The sequence below is a fragment of the Ceratotherium simum genome, chromosome 7 (genome assembly GCF_057802395.1).
Source record: "Ceratotherium simum simum isolate JZ-2026a chromosome 7, ASM5780239v1, whole genome shotgun sequence".
Lineage (NCBI taxonomy): Eukaryota > Metazoa > Chordata > Mammalia > Perissodactyla > Rhinocerotidae > Ceratotherium > Ceratotherium simum.
Window position 1 is genome coordinate 22,032,545 of NC_141906.1, and position 21,623 is coordinate 22,054,167.

A 21,623-nucleotide genomic window follows, 5' to 3' on the forward strand; every position below is an offset into this window, starting at 1 on the left:
ATTTTTCAGCGTCTAGTGGACACCTATATTCCTTAGTTTGTGGCCCCTTCCTCCACCTTCAAATTTGTCACTCCAATTGCTGCTTCTATCATCACATTGCCTTCCTCTCTGTCTCCTCCTATATCTTTCTTTTAAGGAATACTGTGATCACTTTGGGCCCACGGGATAATCAAGATAGTCTCCCTATCTCAAGATCTTTAACTTAATCACAGCCACAAAGCCCCTGTTGCCATGTAAGGCAGCATTCACAGGTTCCAGGATTTAGGATGTGGGTATATTTGGGGGGCCATTATTCAGCCTGCCACAATTTGGGCTTAACAGCGAGGACCTAATAGGTGGTCATTTCTTCAGGGAGTAAAATGGAAATAAAGCATTTTCAAGGTTAAAAAGCTAATGAAAAGCCCACAACAGCCTGGAAATTATTTAGAGAGCAAACACTCTGAACATCAACTTGGTCAGGGCATCGGTTCCCCCAGGGGAACCTCAGCAGCCAGGGAGGTTTGGTCCCCCATGGGAGAAGCTGTCGTGTGGGGGAAGAATCTCATATAGGCTCAAACAGTGACAACATTCACTCATTCTTTCTTTCATCAGTAAACATTTGCTGAGGGCCTGCTGTTTGTTAAGCCCTATTACCACCCTGGGGATTTAGAGAGGGAGACCTGAGCTCGTGGTCTATTTCAGGAGATTAGCAGCAGATGAGCCAAAATCCAGGCAGCACACGAGCCTATGAGGGACAGGTATAAAGTGTGCAGGAGTGCTGAGGAGAGGCTAATCATGCTCTCTCAAAATTACTGGGAGCCCAGATAAATGCCTGCCTTTTATCCTGCTTCAAGATTAATAAAGGAGGATGTGCCGTCTGCCTCTCCAGTAACACGGAGGGACCATGCGGAGAAAATGAGAAGGGGGAATGGAGGGTAGAGGCAAGCTGCTAACAAAGCCATAGGAAAAGGTGAGGCACCTTTAGATTCCAAAGCCAAAAATAAGGACTTTTGATTGAATCAAAAGAAGAAAATGAAGTTTATTCATTCATTCATACATGCAATAAATATTTATTGAGCATCTACAAATTGCCAGGCACTGTCCTAGGCCTGGGATACAGCAGGAGTTAAAAAAGAGAAAGCAATTCCTGTCCTCGTGGAGATTACACTCTGGTGGGGAGAGAAAGACAGTAAGCAAGTAGGTAAGATACGTAATATGTCATCTCGTGATATGTCTTACGGAGACAAATTAAGTGAGGAAGGGGCATAGAGTACTGACAGAAAGGATTGTTCCTCTCCGCAGTGTTTATGGAGCATCTACCATGTGCCAGGCAGTGTGCTAAATGCTGCAGGGCAGAGATGAATTGATTCATTCATTTGCTAAATATTTATTGAATGTTATCTACGTGATAGTCACTGTGCTAAGCCCTGGGGAAACAAGGTCTCTGCCATAATGGAACTTCTAGACTAATGTGAATCAGTCATTTAACAATTAAATATTCAGGATGTACAATTACAAACTGAAATAAAAGCTATGAATGGAATGGAATGTGTACATTTATTTAAATAGGGGGATCAGAGAAGATACCTCTAAGAAAGTGATATTTGAACTGATAGCCAAAGAATATATAAGAGTGAAAGATATAAACAGTTGTTATAAACTGTTGTAATTAGAGCAGCATAGTATTGCCACAGAGTTTGGGCAGCTAGATCAGTACAAGGGAACAGGCAGACCAGAACCAGACTCATACATATATGAAAACTGACATATGACTGGGGTGGCATTCCAGGTGAGTGACCTGCAGGTATGAGTAATTCAATAAATCTTACCAAGACAACACATTATCCATATGGAGAAAATTTAATTGGATTCCTGTTCCACATCATACACAGAAATCAGTTCCAGGTGATTGAGACTTAAATGTGAAAGGAAAAACTTTGTCTTGTCAGAGAAAATAGAGAACATCTTTATGACCTTGGGTAGGACCAGACAAGTCACAAAAAGCACTAACCATAAAGGCAAAAGATTTAAGATGGATACATTGGACTACATTACAATTACAAACTTCTATTCATCAAAGACAGAGAGAGAAGGAAGAAAGGAAGGAAGGGAGGGAGGGAGGGAGGAAAGGTAGAATAAGTTGAATGCTGGGAGAAAACATTTGTAACTGATATAACTGGCAACGAAGTGGTCTCTACATTATACATAAGACTCCTAAAAATCAGTAAGAAAAAGACAACTCAATAGAAAAATAGGCAAAAATCATGAGCTTTTTTTTCAGAAAAGGAAACTCCATGGGAAATAAACATACGAAAGATGTTCAACCTCCTTAGCAAATAGATAACGAAATCAGGATCACAAGCCATCATTTTACACTTACTAGATTGTAGAAAATGAAGATATCTGATAATAATATCGTGGCACCTGCAAGTGTTGAGGAGGCGCCCACCACGCCTGTCCCTGTATAGGCGTGTGTTTGGAGGCTGGGGGTGAGTGGGAAATCTCTTTCTTGGCTTCTCTGTCTCACTCAAGCCCAGGAGGCAGGGATTCACCTTCGCCACTGGCGATGGAAGAACTGATGGGAAGAGGGGGGTTACCGCAGTTCTGAAATGTACCGTGAAGACCCCCATGACCGTCTATGCCGGCCATTCTGCCTCCTACTGGTCTAGTGTTGGGTCCTGTCGTCTCTCTCTCCCAACAGAGAATGAATGAATGAGCGCTTTGAATGAATGTCTTCAACTGGATTACACCCCCCCCCCACTCTCGACAGCACCTGGCCCTGACCAGACTCAGAGTAGGAACTCATTATGTGCGTCAAATGAACATATTTATGTGCTCTTTGAGGCGGCCCCAATTCCCATTTCTTTGACCAGCATCCCCTTTCTCGCAGTCACTCAGATGCCCCTCCCTTCCTCCAGTTTTGCCATAATTTAAACAAACTGAGGGGCGGGAGTCCCTCAGCGTCCGGGGAGAGGAGCAGGATGGAGAAGCGGCCGCATATATAAACCAGGGATGTTTCACTAGCCGCGAGGAGCCCCGGCTCTCCGCGGGGCCTCCCTCCCGCCCTGGAAGCCTCTGGATTGTGCGGGGCCCTGGGGGCAGGGCGGGAGCAGAGCCAGAGTCCCGCGAGAAAGAACCTGCCGACCCCGGGCCCTCGCGGGTGGGGGTCGGCGCAGAGCGTGCCCGCCGCGCGCCCCCGCGGCCCTGCGCGCGCGTTTGCCGGCCTAGCCGCGTACCCAGCGTCGGCCCGGCCCGCCTGCGAGGCCCTCCGGTCCGCCAGGCGGAGGTGCGGCGTGGGGGCGGCGCGCGGCGGTCTCCCAGCCGCCCCACTTCGACAGCATGTTCGGCCTCTCGTTCCGGGTGGGTCCCCAGGGGCGGGACGACCCGGCGGGGAGAGGCCGGAGACGCGGAGGCGGCGGGAGCGGGGGGAAGTCCGACGGGACCCCCGGAGCCCCCATCGGGGACTAAGGGAGAGGGCGGGCCGCGAGGGGCGGGGAGCGGGGCGGGCCCCGAGCGGAGCTGGAGAGGCGGGGTGCGCGGCGGGGGATCGCAGCGCCCGGTGTCAGAAGAGGACCTTTCCCGAATCCCGCCGGGTCTGGCTGGAGTCCGAAACGAGCAGACCTGCCTTTCGGGACGGGGTGGGGGGTTGGGGGCAGATGCGGGAGGCCAGCCGAGCCGCTGGTAGGTGACTGCTCAGGCCTTCTCCTGCCTTGGAGGGTGCTGGCGCTAAGGTATGGGAGCACCCCCTAGTCCGAGCTACTCACCCCACCCCTACCCCTGCCCTAGCCGGACCTGGATGGGGGGAGTGGGGTGGTGAGCCCCATCCCTGGCCCAGCTCAAAGCCACAACCACCTCTGGGAGGACATGGCTTCCATCCCCCTCTCTAGTTCTGTCTTTAGGGGCCAGGGCCTTCATTCCAGATTGTGTGTTAGAAGCAATGCTATCACCCCCTCCACCTCAAAGAGAGGACTCCCGGGGCTTGCACCCTTGGCTGTACCCAGGATAGAGGCCGATGGGCAGGAAAAGCATGGTGACGTTAGCACTCCCAGGCCATCTGCCTGGACTGGTCCAGGGGGCCTGAAACATCCGGCCTTGTCCGACCTGCAGCTGACCCTTCCCTACCCTCCAGGTCCACCATAGGCTCAGCCTGCCTTCTGTTTAAGTACCTTTCCCTCTGCCTAGTTTCTTTCAGGCACCGCCCAGCTTCTGTGCCTTTGGTGTGGGGAGGGTGCTACTGTGCCTGCGAGCTGCCTTGCCCAGGGCAGGCAGGACCTGAGGTGCCCTGCTTACATTGTGTCTGGCTAGGACCCGTCCCTGTTCCTTGCCATCACCGTCATCGGGGTCACAGTGCTCCTGTTCGTCCTGAAAAACATGAACTCAGGGAAGAGACCTCTTATCACCTTACAGGACCCTGAAACCAAGTACCCACTGCCCTTGATTGAGAAAGAGGTAATGGGTCAACCCACCCCCTTCACTATCAGTGGGTGAAAGAGAAGAGGACAAGAGTGGTGGGCAATGTGCTGGCCGGGAAGCAGGGCAGTGGGACAGGCATTTCATGGCCTCCAGTTTGCTCCCCACTCTGATTGTGTGTGTGTGTGTGTGTGCGCGCGCGCGCGCGCACGCACACTGGGATAGCACCAAATGGAGCTCCTTTCCCAGGCATCTTAGCTGCCCAGCAAGACTTTTAGAAAGCTGACAGAGCCTGCCTCTGTTTTGTTTTATTAGCAAATCAACCACAACACCTGGAGGTTCCGCTTTGGACTGCCCTCGCCAGACCACGTTTTAGGGCTTCCTGTAGGTGAGTGGGGTTTGGTGTCATCACCAGGACCGGGCCTTGCAGGCACTCTGCTCCTGTCAGAAATTCAGCTGGGCTGTAGAGGTTGCCCTCATACCTTTGCTGAGACACATGAGCTCAGAGAAATAGGGAGATGGGCTTGGGGACAGTCCATTCCCTTTCTCATTGTTCGATGTGGGCTGACACAAAAGTAATATCTCAATGAGCATTGAAAAGAAGTGAGTCTAGGAGCTGGCCCCGTGGCTTAGCGGTTAAGTGCGCGCGCTCTGCTACTGGCGGCCCGGGTTCGGATCCTGGGCGAGCACCGACGCACCGCTTCTCCGGCCACGCTGAGGCCGCATCCCACATATAGCAACTAGAAGGATGTGCAACTATGACGTACAACTATCTACTGGGGCTTTGGGGGGGAAAAAAAGGAGGAGGATTGGCAATAGATGTTAGCTCAGAGCCGGTCTTCCTCAACAAAAAAAAAAAAAAAGAAAAAAGAAAAGAAGTGAGTCTAGAGTCAGAGAGTCTAAGATCTCATTGCAGGCTCCTTGCTGGGCAACCTTAGGCAAGTTCCTCAACTTCTCTGAGCCTCGGGCTATGAAATGGGGTTTCCCAGGCCTGCCTGCCACTTGGTTTTTTGTGAGGGTAAAGTGATGAGTGGACATGAAAATTCAGAAACTGCAAAATGCTCCGCATATTGGAAGGGAGAGGAGGAACTGATGTTCCCCTGCAGTCAGGAGAAAGGCCCAGAATGTGTGGAGAGGCAGGAGGGAGTCAGATGTCCCCCCCACCACCACATGGATTCGCAGTAGGGGCCTCAGACCCACACAAGGAGGGACCCATTGTGAATACCAGCCCTACCATTCCTAGAGTCCCGAGTTATCCCATTTTAGTCTGTAACACCACAGATGGCTGAGTCAGTCTTAGTGAGGTGGAAAACCTCTACCAGGTCCACAGCCTGGGGATCCAGGGCTTTGTACAAACTGCTAGTGCTGCTCGCCTGCCTGGTGGAGATCCTAATCCATGGCCTGCTGTCCTGTGTGCATTGGACCCTGACCTCACCTCCTGCCGGTGATGAAATTACACACTAGGCAGCCAGCCTGGCCCCTGAGCCTCTTTGGTGCTTCCTTTCTCCTTCTCCATCTGTGAGAGCTCAGTTCAGCTTGCCTTCTAGCCCTCTGCCTGGCTGTGGGGCCAGTCCTGTTGGCAACAAGGCTAAAAGAAGAGAATCTTTGAGAAAAAGAGTTTCTTTGAATCTGCCAGGACCCCATCTGTCGTCAGCCCTGGTGTATGCAGTGCATAGTTAGTGGGATGAGGTAATTTAGAGGGTTGTGGGGGAGCCTGCTATGAGGACTCAGAGATTGCTGATGCTCCCCAGCTTGGCTGAAACAAAGCTGGTTAGAGGTGGGGCCTGAGGGACCAGCCGGGGCAGCCTCATTTTCACTGGGCACACTGCCAGGCCAGGCCTAGGTTGGCTGCTTCTGAAAAAGCCTGTCTAAGGTTTCCAGTTTCAGATGAGTTCTCAGAAGGAAGCTACCTCAGGTGTTTATTCCTGGGTATCCCTGGTGCCTGTCATTGAGCCTGTCCTTTCTTAACCCAGAGCGTTTGCACCCCAGGCTCAGGGCCACCTCAAAGGCCAGCTTATGCTCCAAGCAACTAGAAGGACTGGCGCCTCCAGCGTCCCCTCCCTCCTCCTCTTCCTCTGTCTGTCTCTGGGTCTCCACTTCCGTCTGCATATCCTGAGCATACACAGCTTCTGCTCCCTCAGGTACTCTGGCACAGAGCTTCCTCTTGCCTCTGTCTCTTAGCATCTTTTGATTTCAGCTTCTGCCCTCACCACCAACTGCCTTAGTCACTGAAGTCTCCCATGCTAGATCCAACAGAAAACTGAGCAGCCTAGCCCATCATGTGGCATTGGGATGTAGTCTCAGGCCACAGCTGGTCCATTCATTTCTACCCTGGAGAGGCAGAATTACATGGTTCAGAACTTTACAGCTTCCCCTCAGCAGAGCCATCGGGCCAGGAAGACAGTGTTCTTTCTAGAATTCCTGGTCCATAGGTGTCCAAATCCCAGGGCCCTGCATACCTGTGAGCCCAGGCCTGCTCTGTACCACGCAGCAGGGTACAGATGAGGGGGCTGTGATTCATTCACTGACCCCAGTGATACATCCAGTTTAGGAAGAAATGATTTGGTGAAGGCAACATATTTTGCTTTAAAACAGAAACACTCCTTTTTGTAATTTTTAATACTCAGCCTTCAACTGTAATTAGCTCTTCCTACTCCACAAAGTACCTTGACACAGTAAGCACATACTGGCAGTAGGTCTCCTGTCTGTGAAACTCACAAGTACACCATGATGGAGGCAGGATGGGTATATCATTGCCATTCACCCAGACTTGCCCAGGCTCATACACGGAGTGACAAGGGCAGGCCTAGGACTCAGGCATCCTGGGTCTGGGCTCCTTCCCTGCTTGGCCCTCCTCCCATGCACCTGCCCCTCTATGCCCCCACCTCCCTGAAGCTCAGTCCTTTATGGGAATCCTGGGTCCTGTTTAGGCCAGCCATGCTCAGACTTAACATTTGATGCCTTTTCTGCAGGTAACTATGTCCATCTCTTGGCCATAATTGACGGTGATATGGTGGTCAGAGCTTATACACCTGTGTCCAGTGATGATGATCGAGGCTTTGTGGACTTTATTATAAAGGTAAATGATGCCCACATGTCCAGCTACCTCACCGTCACAAGCCTGTTAAGGGTAGTGGGGTGGAGACAGGACATGTCTTGGACAGGGCTTCCCAGCAGTGTCCTTTAACAGTGAAGCTGTTAACCTGGTGATGTATGTCTTCAGGGGTTGCTTACAACAACGAGTGCAGAGGATTTTCTCCACATAGATTCCAGTGGCAAACACATTTTTGAGTTGTGTGGGCTGTGGCCTCAGGTCTGAGGGTGTGAAAACCATCCTGCCTTATTTTTCAGATCTACTTCAAAAACGAACACCCTAATCATCCAGAAGGGGGGAAGATGACTCAGTACTTGGAGAACATGAAAATTGGGGACACCATCCTTATTCGAGGGCCAACTGGGCGCCTGTTCTATCATGGGCAAGGTACTGGGGGGTTCACACTAGGCCCTCAGCTGGGAGGAAGAAGATTCCTGCAGTTGTTCCATTGTTCTAGAAAATTCCTCAGATTTGAGTTACATGGACTTGTCCTTAAAGTCTTCAACATTCATTCACACTCCCACTTTATGAGATTGTAAGTTTCATTAAGGTAGGGGAATGATTTGGTTTTTCCTCATCACTATATCTCCAGCACATGCTTGATACATAAAAGGTGCCTGCTGATGCTGCAAGATGGATGGATGGATGGGTGGATGGAGTCCACACTCATTCATTTACTCACATATTCATCATTTACTCACTCATTGACTGCTGGGGCTAGGAGTGCTCTGTGAGACTCCATATTAACTTCAGCATGCTTCCTTCCTTCCTTAGAAGAAAAGGTCCAGTGATTCCCCAAGAAGGCCCAGGCTCTATTCCCACTTGGTGCAGTGGTGCACCAGGGCTGGCCAAGGAGGCCACCCTAGCCTGCTCCTCTGACTTAAAATGATGCAACCACTTCCTTAAGTAGACTTGCCTCCTGGGAGTCCCAGGGAAAGTCAGTGATCTTTTGCAGGCTCTCAGGCAAGAGCTGCAGACGTCAGAAGTATCCTCTGTGTTTCCAGGGAAGTTTTCAATCAAACCACACAAAACGAGTGAGCCTGAAAAAAAACTGGCCCATCACCTGGGAATGATTGCTGGGGGCACAGGTAAGAGGTTTCAGGGGACTTCATCCTCAGGGTAAGCCCTGAGACCTTTCTGACTTTGGAGTCATTTGATCCTAGAGGGGGTGAGGTGAGAGATTCCTTCCCTGGCTATTTGAGATGGAACACGGGGTCAATGACAAGCCTTGAAACTGACCCTATATGCCCTGCTCCCCTTAACCAATATGGCTGCCCCAGGAGCCCTGGGGAACCTCTAAAGTCAGGCTGGGGAACTTGGAAGAATCTGGGAGCCAGGCTGGGCAGGCCCACACGTGGTCCCCAAGGGCTCCTGGATCCTGTTCAAGCCTGACTCCCCTTCCTTTGAAAGTGAATGCCTGAAAGAAGAGAACGAGCATGTAAGGAGACCTACAACATGCCAGGCACCATAACAGGCACTCTTAAAACTACTGCATTTACTCACCATTAATTCTGTTTTACAAATGAGGACAGTGGAGCTCTCAGACTGGGTACGTGACTCACCCTGGTCAGACAGTGAGGGAGCTGGGCGTGAAACCCAGTTCCACTTCCAAAACCAGTGCTGCTTCCCTCTTGCCATGTGAAAATGAGAAAAGGATTTGATTTATTGTTGCATTAGAACGGAAAACCAAAATGACAGGCAGTTCGCCACTTTGAGTTTTGGGAACAGAAGTGAGAAAAGTAGAACTGGGGCCAAGGAAAACTTAAGCTGCTGCAGACCAGGGACTGTGGGCATCAGACAGGGAGCGAAAGCTGGCCTGCCCGCTAACTATGTTCCAGGGATTACCCCCATGCTGCAGCTCATTCGCCACATCACCAGGAACCCCAGTGACAAGACCACGATGTCCCTCATCTTTGCCAACCAGGTCAGTTCTGCCGCGTCAGCCTTGCGCCTGCTGAGGTAGGATGGAATGCGTGCTGAGCGTTCACTCCTCCCCACTGAGGGAGCTCAGGCTGCTGGGGGCCTGCGGCTGTGGGAGGGCTTCGTGCGCTCAGTTCAGGCAAGGCAGCCGGAGAGGCTGAATCCAGGCCTGCTTTTCCCTTTGTTTTTGTTTTTTTTTAACTTTCCATCTCCCCATCCAAGCCTACGCACTAAGCTTTTCTTCCTTAATATATCGTTCTGTTTTTCTGAGTATAAAATCATAGATGCCCTTAGTGGGAATTTTGGAAAATACTGAAGCATATATTTATTTTTTATCTTTTTTGTATACATGCTATATATTTACAATTATATATATATATATTTTGTTTTGTTTTGCTTTGTTTTGGTTTTTCACTCAACATTACCACACAGTCATTTTCATCTCATTAAAACTCTTTATAAATATTTTCATCATAGTCTATCAAGTTGTACCATAATTTACTAAATCCTCTACATGTAGGTTGTTTTCAGTTTTCACAGTTGTAAGTGATACAGTGATGGATAATTGTGCCTAGGCTTGATGACTTTTAGATTATTTTCTTAAACAGAATCCTAGAAGTGGAATTTTGGGGACAAGCATCATGAAGAGTTTTAAGATCCAGGTCTTCTCTGCAGTGTCTCTGAGGCTGTGACAAGTGCCTTTTGGCTTTGGCTCCCTTTTCCCCACTGAGGCTCCAGCCTTTGTATTCCTCTCCTTTAGCTCTCCAGCCGTTATGTTATATACTATACTATGTATTACTGCCTAAGTACCTCACATGCCCTACAGAAGGTCCCAGTTCCAGTGGGTTTGCCTTGCCTCATACTCAGTGTGGATGTAGGAGGTGGGGCTGGGACCTCTGAAGCCACCCTACCATGAGGTGCTCAGCCATGGCCTTCCTTCTGAAGGGCAGGCACACAGCTCTGTGGGAGCCTCCCAATAACTCCACTCACAAGAGAGGGTTTGTTGTGCAGGAGCCACAGCAGAGCTCTCCTTTGCCCCAGGAGTCTGCGGCAAGCACTTGGCTCAAGTGATGGCAGCTTGGCCAGGAATGTGCTGACCCGTGTGCTCAGTCTGGGGAACAAGCAGGATGTCCCTGGGAGGGCTTTGCTCATGTTGCTTCTTTTCTAGACAGAGGAGGATATCTTGGTGAGAAAGGAGCTTGAAGAAATTGCCAGAACTCACCCAGACCAGTTCAACCTCTGGTACACCCTGGACAGGCCTCCTGTTGGTATGATCCCTGCTACCCCCGCTGTGGGTCACCTGTAACCCTTGACCCATCACAGGCACTAGTCCCTGGGTTGGCTGGTTTGTTTGCTTTTTAGGACTAGGCTTGGGGGCTGAGAACTTCAGCTCTGTCTCCACGTGGGAGATGCAGGAATTTGGAGGAGAGAGGATTTGGGACAACCTGCTTGTAGGGCAGTCCAGGGCAGGTGTCCGGTATGTCAGCAGCACTCCACACACTGCACAGAACATCAGGAGGGACACTGAGGCAGTGGGTCACCCTGAACACCCACCCCACACTGCATTCTACACAGCATCCCACAGCCATCACACACACTGCATCTAATACAGCCATGGACCCCTTCACCCCTCACCACTCACCTCAGCTGGACAGCAGTCCTCACATGCTGAGCCCCAGCTAGCACCCAGCCACCACCGTGCACACCGCACCCCACATGGCCACCATACCCTTCAGGCTGCCTCTCCCCCACTGCACTGAGCTGTGCCTGCCTTGTTGTGTAGCGCTCTGCCCAGCAGAGGGCGCCCCCGACTGAGCCAGCCCACAAACCCCACAGCGCACTCTGCCTGCCCAGCTCCTGCTCACCGCCTTGATTCACACCAGACCTCACTGTCGTGCTCCCTGTCCTCGCCAGTGCTTACTGCAGGCAGACACCAGCAGTGAGCCTCGGATCTGAGGAAAACACTGAAAGGGCTGCCTGGGCTCCCCACGCCCTCCACTTCCCAGGTTTCTGAGGCAACAGTGGTGCTGACTTCTAAGCCGCGGAGAGCAGCCTTGCCTCCCTCTCCCTGGCTTGAGGGAGGGAGGACAGGAGGCCTGGGGTCAGGAACTCGACCTGGCACCCCCGCAGCTTCTTCTGCTTCTGCTGAATCTCAGGCTGGATGTACAGCTCAGGCTTCATTACTGCTGACATGATCAAGGAGCACCTCCCGCCTCCTGGGAAGTCCACGTTCATCCTGGTGTGTGGCCCTCCAGGCCTGATCCAGACAGCCGCTCACCCTAACCTGGAGCAACTGGGTTATACCAAGGACGAGATTTTCACCTACTAACACCTCCCTCGCTCTTAGCAAACTTCCCTGGTCCCTTTCCTCTGTTTCAAAGTGAGTTCAGTTTCAGCATGTTAAACTGGGATGCGTTCAAAAGTGCCCCGTGGTGCACCGGTGGGCACGCTGGCGCTTGTTTCTTTTGGGTGAGGACCTAAGAAGAAGGGCTCAAGGGGCTGGAGAGAAAGTGGATTCTGACATCTCCTTGCTTGAGAGGCTTGAAGGAACTCCATTTCAGTATCTTTTTCCATAGTTTAGTGAAATAAACTTCAGTACAAAGCAGTCAGCCCATGAGGTGTGGCTCTGTGGGGGACCGACGAGGCAGTCAGAAGGCCTGGCCTGACCTACATGTGAATTGGCTTCTGTGTGTCCATGGGAGGTCAGAAGTGCAAAAGTGCCAGGGCAGAATTCCAGAAGAATCCAAGTGGGGTCACATCAACTCCCAATAGTCTCTCTTGAACCCCCCTTTCCAGAGTGTTCTGTCTTTAAGGTGAGACCTGCTAGAGGGCTTAGGTACCCTCCATGTACACTCTTCCTTCTCTTGTGGGAGGCCCTTGAAATGGGAATGGTGTTGAAAACACACACATTGGGGCAGTTGTAAATCCATAGGGTGGGTGGGCTTCAAGACTCCTAGACGCCCTGCGCCTTGCACAACAAATGGAGGCAACAGGTACCTTTCTTTTTTTAGCATCCTCTAAATGCCAGGCCCCATTCTGGTGTGGCAGGATAGGGGTGGATACGTACAGAAGCTTCTGAACTTGCAAACAGAATTAGGTCCCAGAAGCTATTCCTTAAATCCTTCATACTGCTGAACCCAAAGGATACAGGTGCCCACTGTCGCCTCTGCTGTTCTTGGCCGGGATGACGTGCTGCTGCTCTGTGTCACCTGTGAGTAACAGGTAACAGAACCGCTTTGGCACTTTTGCAGTTTATTTCATATAATTCTCATGAGAAGCCAGAGATTCTGTGGGGATTTTGTTCTCCAAGTTATAGATGAGGAGACTGAGGGTCAGAGATGAAGTTATTGTCCCCACATCATTCAGCTAGTAGGTGGCAGAGCTGGGCTTCAAAACTGAGTCTGTTTAATTCCAAGTCATTCCCTTTTCACAAAAACTGGCACAGTAGCAGCATAGCTTGGATTTTTTAACACGGATATGTCTGGGGAGGGCAGGGTGTGGGTACAGAAGAGAGAGAGGAACATGGCTCTAGAGAACTCTCTGAAGTACAGTCATATAGTACCCACAGGGTGCCAGACACAGGGATGGTCTCAGAGAAGGCCAGTGTAGTGGGGGTGCTGGGAGGCGGCTAGCCTCCCTCCATCCTCTGGTGAGCACATCCTCAGTGAATCCCCTACTTGGAGAGAGATGCTCTGCTGGGCACTGCACAACGAGTAAGATCCTCCCCTCAGATATTTTTCGTAAACACAAATCTTACCATGCTTGTCCCCTCTCACTGCTTTTCACCCTAGTCCCCAGACCAACGACCCGTGTCTCCAGGATAAATTCCAGGGGCCTGGCTTACGAGGCCCTTCTTGATCTGGCTCCAGCTGACCTCACCAGATTTTTCTTTCCCTGGGCCTCCCACTCTTGACTCTATTCTCAGGCCCCATGGTTCCCAACTCAAGGCGATTTTACCCCCCAGGGAACATTTGGCAAAATCTGGAGACAGTTTTGGTTGTCACAACTAGAGGAAGGGCGCTATTGGCTTCTAGAGGGAGAGGCCAAGGATGCTGCTAAAAGTCCTACAGCCCATGGACAGCCCCCAACACCACAAATTATCCAGCCCCTAATGACTACAGTGCTGAGGTTGAGAAACTCTGCTCTAGTCACATCCACTTTGGGCACTTCTTAGGATGTGCTGGAGTGTCTCCGGTCTGTCTGCTGGAGTGCCTTTCCCCTTGGGGAACCTGATTCATCTTTCAAAATTCAAGTATCAGCCCTTCCTTGGAGCCTTTTCAGTCCCTGCCCCTAGCCCTGCATTAAGAATAACAACTTGGGGCCGGCTCAGTGCTGTAGCTGTTAAGTTCGCACGCTCTGCTTCGGTGGCCTGGGGTTCGCAGGTTTGAATCCCAGGCAAGGACCGACACACCGCGCATCAAGCCATGCTGTGGTGGCATCCCACATACAAAATAGAGGAAGATGGGCACAGATGTTAGCTCAGAGACAATCTTCCTCTCCAAAAAGAAAAAAAAAATGACAACTTTCTCTTTTGGGCTGTGGAGACTTCTACTGGAGCATCTGTAACATTCAGCACACTCTTATCTGAAACAGCCTGTGCTCCCCCACTAGACCAGCAGCACCTGTGTACCTTGGCATTGTGCCTGTATCTCTAGCCCTCCTTAGCCCAGCCTGGAAGGTACTTAACCTGCACATTTGAAGGAGTGAGTGGATAGGAACTTAGCAGCATGGGTCTCCTGAAGAACTTGAGGACCAGTATCGGGTCTTACTCCTGTCTGTACAAGAGCCTGCCCGTGGCAGGTGCTCGGTGAGTGTGCATTGAAGGTGCACATGGTAAGGAGACAGACGACACATTACTTCGAGGTGAGCTGGGAAGTGCTCGGGCTCAAGCACAGACAGCACTGTGGGACACAGACCCGCAACCGAAACACCAGTGAAGGCTTCCTGAGAGGCTGTGTCTGTCTGTTCTGGGCCTCAGCAGGCAGGACCTGGCCTTGTGACAGGGATGAGGAGGAGAATACATCTCACAGTGAGGAAAAAACAGGAGCACAGGCTGGAGCGCAGGTTCACGAAGGCTGAAAAGTCACAAGAGCCTCGGGTGCCTGTGGTCATTCTGGAACTGAGGAGTTCTTAGCAGAAAACTAACAGGTTTACAACAGTGCTTTGGGATGGGGTGGAGAATGTCTGGAGGGGACCAGCTGTGGACATCAGATGAGAGACGAGGCCTGGGCTAGAGCCTTCACAGGGAGGAAGAGGTAGGGGCTGGTCACTAGGGGGAAGACTGGTTGAGAGGGGACTGTGTGGCCGGGCGACTCTCCCTGAGGTAGGAGACACCCGAGCGGTACCAGGCTTCCTGGAAGATGGTGAGTTACAGTGGAAATATTGATTTGGGTTGCCCAAGGGCCTTCCACTGGGGGGAGCTGTTTGATCATCTGAGGCTGATGTAGGGATGGCTTTGCCGACTGTGCGTGCCCCGTGTGTTAGCTAGGGTGGAGGGCGAGGGCCCTGAGTGTGTGTGTGCTGGAGACACCTCTGCTCAGACGCTGGAGGCCCACAGCACTGAAGAACCTGAGACACCTTTTGTAGACGAGGGTAGACTGAGGGCAGCCAGGACAGTGAAAGGAGTCTCATTGCTCCTTCCCTGCCCTCACCCTAAATACCCTCACCCCAGCCACGTTCCTGGTGAACTTCGGAAATCCACGCTTCTGCATGGAAGCAGCCCAGGAGGGGCTCCCTGGTGTCATTTCACCCAGCTCAGTCACTACAGAACATTCAGAACATTTTCTCAGACCCTTTTTCCAGCCGAGTTTCTATGAACTAACAGCCCTTTCCCTTTGGTGTTAAGAGCCTCGCAGCTGTCACCAGGAACAGCACGAGCATTGAGTCTGTGCTGACATCTCATTGCCCTCCCCATAAGAGTGGTCTGCAGTCCACGTATGAACGTACAAAAGGTACTGTGGTGAAGAGCACAGCACAGCTGAAAACACATAGGGACACTGGGGCCTCCTCTGGACGTCTGTTCCACAGCCCGGCTTCACTCCTGTCAGCACCCACGTCCCAGATGCCCTGCCAGCCACAGCCTGGGCTCCGCAGGTGGCTGTGTGCCAGCTCCCCATTGAAGTAAAGGCCCCCACACGTGCCTGTCTGGGCTCTCGGCCATGAAGAAAGTCATCTCCAGTCCTCAGAGTTGGGAGCAACCAGGCAAGAGTCATTCAGCAGCTGGTCCTGGCTCAGCATGGTCTGAAAGGACAGCCCAAGGGGCAGTTGAATAGGGTTTTGGTCAAGGCTGCCATGCGGCAGCCGCGTGGGAAGCAGCGGGGCACTGGGTGTGGTCCCGTCTGACATCAGCGCCCTGTAAGTTCATGGTGTCCCAGGGACCCCGCGTATTGGCTCAGAATAGACACTATCAAGATAAGAATAAATTGCTCATAGCTTAGAGGTAAAGTTGCTATTTCAAGGCCACCAAAGGCCTATTAGAGGTGATAAGGGCAAGGCTGGGTGCACTCATTTCAGTGTGTGAGCCAAGAAAAGAAAGTTGAATAAAAGTGATCCCATTTAGATTCAGGGAGACGCCCCCCCCGTCCTGCCCTTGGATACAGCCTTCTTAACATGCCTCCATCGATCAGCAAAGGACACTGACAGGGGACTCAATAGGGACAGTTGCTAGAGCCAGTGGGCTCAGTGATGGGGCAGTCCAGAACTAACAGCCCTGGAAGGTACAGGGCCTCAAAAATGTGAGCCCTCTTTGTGACTGGCCTTTTACTGTCAGCTCTAGTCTGCCTACGAGCCTTGCAAGGAGGATATTATTAGCCCTGTTTTATAGATAACTATGCCAGGGCTCGGAGAGAAAACGACTTGCCCGAGATCCCAGAGCAGGGGCTTGAACCAGGTTGGCCTCACTCCAGAGTGCCTCCTCTCCCTGAGACCAAGCTGCCTCCCCACGGTACAGTCTGTCCTCATTGGGCACGCCAGGATGTGCTTGCATGCCTGTGATATCCACAGAGTCAGAGGCGTAATAGGAAATACGTGTGTCTCATGGACAGAGAGGGCAGAACGGTGTCCACTAGGCCAGAGATGACTAGGCAGGTGGCCAGCGCTGCTGGGCATCTTGGTTTTCTCACCAGCTCCAAGCCTGGGAAGAGGACCTGAGACCTAGCACACGTTAGCTGGCTTCAGCTCAAGGCCCATGACCCCCCCCAATGCCCTTAGCAGCTTAAAGCCCAACAGCAGGCCAACAGAGAAGGCCTCTGGGCTGCTTTCTACCTTGGGGCTGGCTCAGGTCTGGCCCCAGCACCCAGCATCATCCTTTGCTCTACCCCAGCAGGGGTACTGATGACACAGGCTCTGGAGTAGGGGCGGGGGCTGCCCCAGGCCTGGTGCACTACCACACCCAACTCAGGGGGCTTCCCTGGCACCTGTCCTACTGTGGAGAGAGGGTCAGAGTCCTACCGTGAGGCGGTGAATGTCTTGGGAGAGGAGCCCTATCTGCGTCACAGTGCCTTCTGAAGGAGCCATCTGCAAAATGGGCAGCAGCCTGGTCAGCAGACATGGACTCAGCTCACGATTTGCAGAGATGGCATGCAAGTCTGGTCCTGCTCAGGCATGCTTCCCTGGGGGAGCGGGCAAGGAGTGGGCCAGGCCCTGAAGAGTGACAGGCAAAGCACATGCTGCTTCTGCCCCAAGGGAAAAACAGCTTCCAGTATCCCACACCGCCACGCACATGCACTCCGTGGGCCCCACCCCAGCACCAACACTAAGGATACACGGGCAGGGCACAAACACGGCCTGTCAGAAACAGCCCTTTAGCACATGTTAATGCTCCAGCTACACCAGGAGCAGAGAGGAAGGGATGAGGGCCTTCCGGATGCGAATCCACTGACAATTTTTGGCACCAACAAAACTCCAGACCCTGATACCCTGGTATAGGTGGGCATCCTTAGGGAGCTGCTGATGGAGCTTCCTCACTACCAGGAACCTCCCCGCCTCCCCTCCTCCTCAGGTAGTGCTGGCCCGCTCCTCCTTCCCTAAACCTGTTTAGATGGTTTAGATTTGGAAGCATCCTCTGAGGGCATCAAGTATAACCATTCCTTTACAGGTGGGAAAATTGATGCCCATAAAGGACTACAGGCCTTGCTTGAGATGGCACAGAGAATTAGTGACAAAATTCCATGCAGAGTTGGAAACAGGTGCATGCAGAGATTCTCTCCCCAGGGCACCATAAGAAATAAGGGACAAAGCCTGCCCTGACAGTGGCTCTACAACAACAATGCCCAGGTGTCAGCCTCGAGGAGCACCTGTCATGTATGGCCCTGGGTACTGGGATCAAACACCGGCCAGCTTGTGTCCACATCTCTCACTGCTGGACTTCAAGGGAGGCTAGGAGGCCGTGGCCTGAGGTTACAGGCCGTGTATGAGGCTGCTGGTAGTTTAAGATGCAAATCTTAGCATGGCCTCCATCTGTGACAGAATCAGAGAGCCCTCAATGGGGTCATCAGGCCCTGCCCCAGCCATCAGTTATGATGCTGCTGTTACGCTTCTGCAGATGAGGCCTGAGAGGACCCAGTGGAGCCAAAAGCTGCCCTGGGACAAGCAGGAATCTCATGAGCAGTAGCCCAGACTGGCAAGGTGTCTCTCTCTCTCCCTCCTTGGCCAGACAGGGCCCATCTGGAAGACCCATTGTCAGTTAGTCAGCCTCTAAAGCAGGAGGACAGGTCTGTTCCAGCGCTGCCAACATAGACAGACCAAGCCCCACGACAGTTATGGGCCAGCTAGGTCAGTAACAGAGAAGCTGGCAAAACGCATGGAAGCACAGGTCTTTCCAGCAAGGCTGCCTTCTTGTCTCCCACCACCCCCTTCACCACATGGCTCATGCTGCTGAAATGGAAGCCAACTTTGGGGTCTGCACCGCAGATGTTACCCAGTCAGGATGTGCGTGAGACACTGGTTCCCCTCAGCTTCACAGTGGGAGTTGGAGCCTGATGCGGTAAGGCCACAGACCTCCTCTGAAGGACACGGAGGTCCCTCATTGCTCCAAACCCTTGTCCACGACACTTGGCAAATCCCGAGTGTGCACCCGGCTCAGTGTTGTCGGCTCTCAAGCTACGCAGTGAGCAGGACTCCTCTCCAGCTGTGCCCAGCTCTCTTCCCCAATAAGATTAAAGATAGGCTGCACTGTTTGCTTTCTAGATAAATATGTTTTTATTACCAGAAAGAAGTGACCGCTTCTGTAGTAGGCACATGACAGGTACATTGTCACTGTGACAGAAATCCCTGCTGCTGTCCCTTGGATCTCAGCCAAGACTCTGTGGCCACAGGTCTAAGGCACTTGAGATTGTCCCTCAACTGAAACACAGCAGAGGGGCCTGAGAGCTGAGCCTCTTGGGACCATCCATGGTCTCTGGACCTGTGTCCAAGTCTGTGTGTTTCCACTGGTGCTGAAGATGGACATGAAGAATTACTAAAATGTACACACATCTTTCAGTGTCTTTCCTCCCGAGTCCATCTTTGGCAACAGTCCCCAAAGCCTGGCCCCTTAGCAAAGGTGCAACTGGCCACCCGCAGGGTTCAAAGAGAGACCGGCCCAGGGGTACACAATTGCTGGAATGTTCTCTGTGAGGCATGCACTTGTGCAGGGGGTGAGGTGCAGTTACATGGTGACACACGTGGTGTTACTGTGAGCTCTCTGGGTGCACAGAGAGGACGCGTGACAAGGGCATCAACTAATCTGTCCCACCTGGTCCAGCCCATCCAGTTCAGGGGCATCGAGGGGGCTGAGGCCCCGGTAGCCACTGTAGACCCTGTGACTGTCACCAGTACTGTCACCGGGCTCCATCGGGCAAATGTAGTCCGTCGATTCATCAAACTTCTTTTTTCTTATGTTTCCAAAATGTGAAAATCCTAGTTTCCTTGGCTAAAACACAGCAAATGCAAGATTATGAGAAGGAGATTATCAAGCCAGTGTGTAGAGAAGACTGACAATACATTTAAGAGCAGGCACATGAGGAAAGGAATAAGGCAAACGGCTTCTAGAAAACCTCTTAACAAAATAGAGGTGCTGGAAGCAATTTCTATGCTGGGGAAAGACCAACAGATAAATAATCTTGAACAAGGAAAGCTTCTCCTCCAAGACTCTGTGCCTGAAATTCACGTCCTGCTGTCTCACTGGTGATGTTCCTATTTCCCCAAGGGAGCTGGGAATTCCTAGAGGATGCCGCAGTAGAAGACTTGCCTCACCACAGCTGCTGGCACCACACGGGGGAGCACGCCTTTCCTTCCACTCACAGCACCTCGTGCCCTCAGGAAGCCACACTGGACAGCCCTAGGTGGCCCTTCCTCCTTGCTCTAGCTTCACCCAGCACTGTTTCTGCTTGTCTCCCCCAGACACACTTCCTGTCCTGCTCCCCTGGGGAGGTCTGTGTGTGCATTGTAGCTGGACCTGAGGTATCACCATGCTGCTGGGGACAGGGCTGGCCTGGCCTCCAGAGATTTAGTCGGTGGCCTGCAGTCTGGGAAGGACATGGTCTGAGGACGGTGTGGCTCAGGCAAGTTGAACAGGCCTTGTGGGATTCAGAGAGCCCAGTGAGTGGTGCTGGTGCTTGGATGACCTCAGGACCTGTGGACAGCACAAGGCTACCAAGGCCAGCTGGCAAGAGGAGCACTCTCTGCGTTGGCAGGACGACTTTGATGAAGATCCCCCAGGGCACTGTGGCAGGCAGATGGGCCTGACTGAGGGGAAGCAGACTCAGGAACTCATGTGCTTTGCGAGATGAGTCAAGGCAATGTTGGGGTAGAGGACAGGCTCCTAGCTGCCTGAGAACAGATGCTTCCTGCACAGTTTCTCTGTAAAGAAACCTGCACTCTCTTGGACTCAAGAGTGGCAGGGAACTGGCCTCACAAAGACTGACAGACAATGAGACCAATCTCCCAGGGCAGAAGCTGAGAGAGCTTCCTCACCCAGGCAGCACACTGGTTTGTGTCCAGGCATTGGGTCAGCTGCTGTACAACATGAGGGCCCGAAGGGACGACTCTGTGACCACCCCAGAAAGGGTGTGGCAACTCACCCGGACTTTGGCTGTGGTGGTCAGTGGTGTGTAAGCTGGGGAGGTCATTTTCTCGCGCTTTTCCTGTTCAGCCTCAGGACCAATCAGGGCATTGAATTTGGTGGTTAGGTGGCGCCTGAGGAGCGTCTTTTGTGGTGGGATATTGAGGAGCATAGCCAGGGTGTCCCCAGTGAAGCGTGGCTCCAGGATCTAAGAAGACACCACAGACAAAGCCACTCAGTGGTGAGCTCAGATAGCTCCAGGTAGTGACACTGAGAAATGGGCTCCCGTGGGCCCGGGCGTCCCTCCAGGGCAGTGGCTAAAGCTCATCCACTTGTCCTGTGTCCCACTCCCCTCTCTACGTGGCACAGGGTGTGGCTCTGGGTGCACTATAGTGCACATTTATTGACGGACTACCTCGTTTTCACAGACCAGCAGAGAACTGTGACCTTGTGGACAAGGCTGTCTCCCAAAGTCCACTCTGGACAACACTCAAACCACCCCTTCCTCATTTCCCTGCTGACTTTGCCACTTGACAGATCTGAGTGAATACAGATCGTATCATAACAAGCAGGAAGTCACATTTTGGTGGCCTCCCCCCAATACTTCCCCAGCACCCGTGTTCCTCTGGCAGCAGGCAGAGCTGCCTGGTTAAGGGCAGATTCTCACGTGACCCCTTTGTCCTGGAATCCTCTGGGTCTGCTGCTAGGGAAGTCCTTCCAGAAGCCATCTTGTTTCCATGAGGTATGTTAATTCTTAACCACAAATTATCAAAATGCTTTGAGACTTCAATTTATGCAAGGGTTTTAGATGAAATATCTGTTTTTTCTAGGATTTATGTCTAGCCGTTAAGACATCAGTTTGCACCAAGGCAGATAGGCTAGTCCCAAGAGCTACTCACAATGAGACCTCCATGGACGCCACTCCCACGAAGGTTGGGCGCATACTCCGCCAGGTCCACAGATCGCAACCACTCCATCACCCTGTGGTTGGACCACTGCACAACTTCTGAAGGAGAAAGGTTACTCTGTGAGAGGGAGAAGGAGAGTGAAGAAGTTAGGTCTAATAGGCCCTACCATGGTCCTCTGTGGAGCCAGCCCCTGTGAATAAGCCTCACCTTCTGGTGATGCCTCACCAGAAGATGACCGTCACACCTAGTGACCCAGGCAGCCAGACCAGCT

At 52.2% G+C, this 21,623-nt stretch overlaps 2 protein-coding genes across 7 annotated transcripts in view; one reads left to right on the forward strand and one right to left on the reverse strand.

Moving 5' to 3' along the window:
- Positions 1–3,011: 3,011 nt before the first annotated feature.
- On the forward strand, positions 3,012–12,027 carry CYB5R2 (cytochrome b5 reductase 2). 3 transcript variants are annotated; one of them, XM_004418386.3, is made up of 9 exons: positions 3,012–3,339; positions 4,285–4,428; positions 4,705–4,777; positions 7,362–7,468; positions 7,741–7,870; positions 8,488–8,571; positions 9,322–9,407; positions 10,572–10,671; positions 11,560–12,027. In XM_004418386.3, exons 1-9 carry the CDS (start codon positions 3,319–3,321, stop codon positions 11,730–11,732), a joined length of 918 nt encoding a protein of 305 aa, XP_004418443.2. In that variant the 5' UTR covers positions 3,012–3,318; the 3' UTR covers positions 11,733–12,027. The 3 variants fall into 3 exon arrangements, with proteins under 3 accessions (XP_004418443.2, XP_014638184.1, XP_087289399.1); XM_087433273.1 differs by lacking the exon at positions 3,012–3,339 and adding an exon at positions 3,616–3,710; XM_014782698.2 differs by lacking the exon at positions 4,285–4,428.
- The window catches only part of PPFIBP2 (PPFIB scaffold protein 2), a 144,059-nt gene continuing 134,278 nt past the window's right edge, over positions 11,843–21,623 (reverse strand). For 3 of the 4 annotated variants that reach the window (XM_087433272.1, XM_087433271.1, XM_014782637.2), the window contains 5 exons: positions 21,344–21,469; positions 20,464–20,652; positions 19,137–19,313; positions 16,853–16,918; positions 11,843–15,643 (listed from right to left, as the gene is read on the reverse strand). In XM_087433272.1, coding sequence (XP_087289398.1) covers positions 15,572–15,643; positions 16,853–16,918; positions 19,137–19,313; positions 20,464–20,652; positions 21,344–21,469 — 630 coding nt within the window. In that variant the 3' untranslated portion in view covers positions 11,843–15,571. Of the gene's footprint in view, positions 15,644–15,779; positions 15,807–16,852; positions 16,919–19,136; positions 19,314–20,463; positions 20,653–21,343; positions 21,470–21,623 lie in introns of those variants that run through there. The other variant, XM_087433270.1, reaches the window with a different exon arrangement.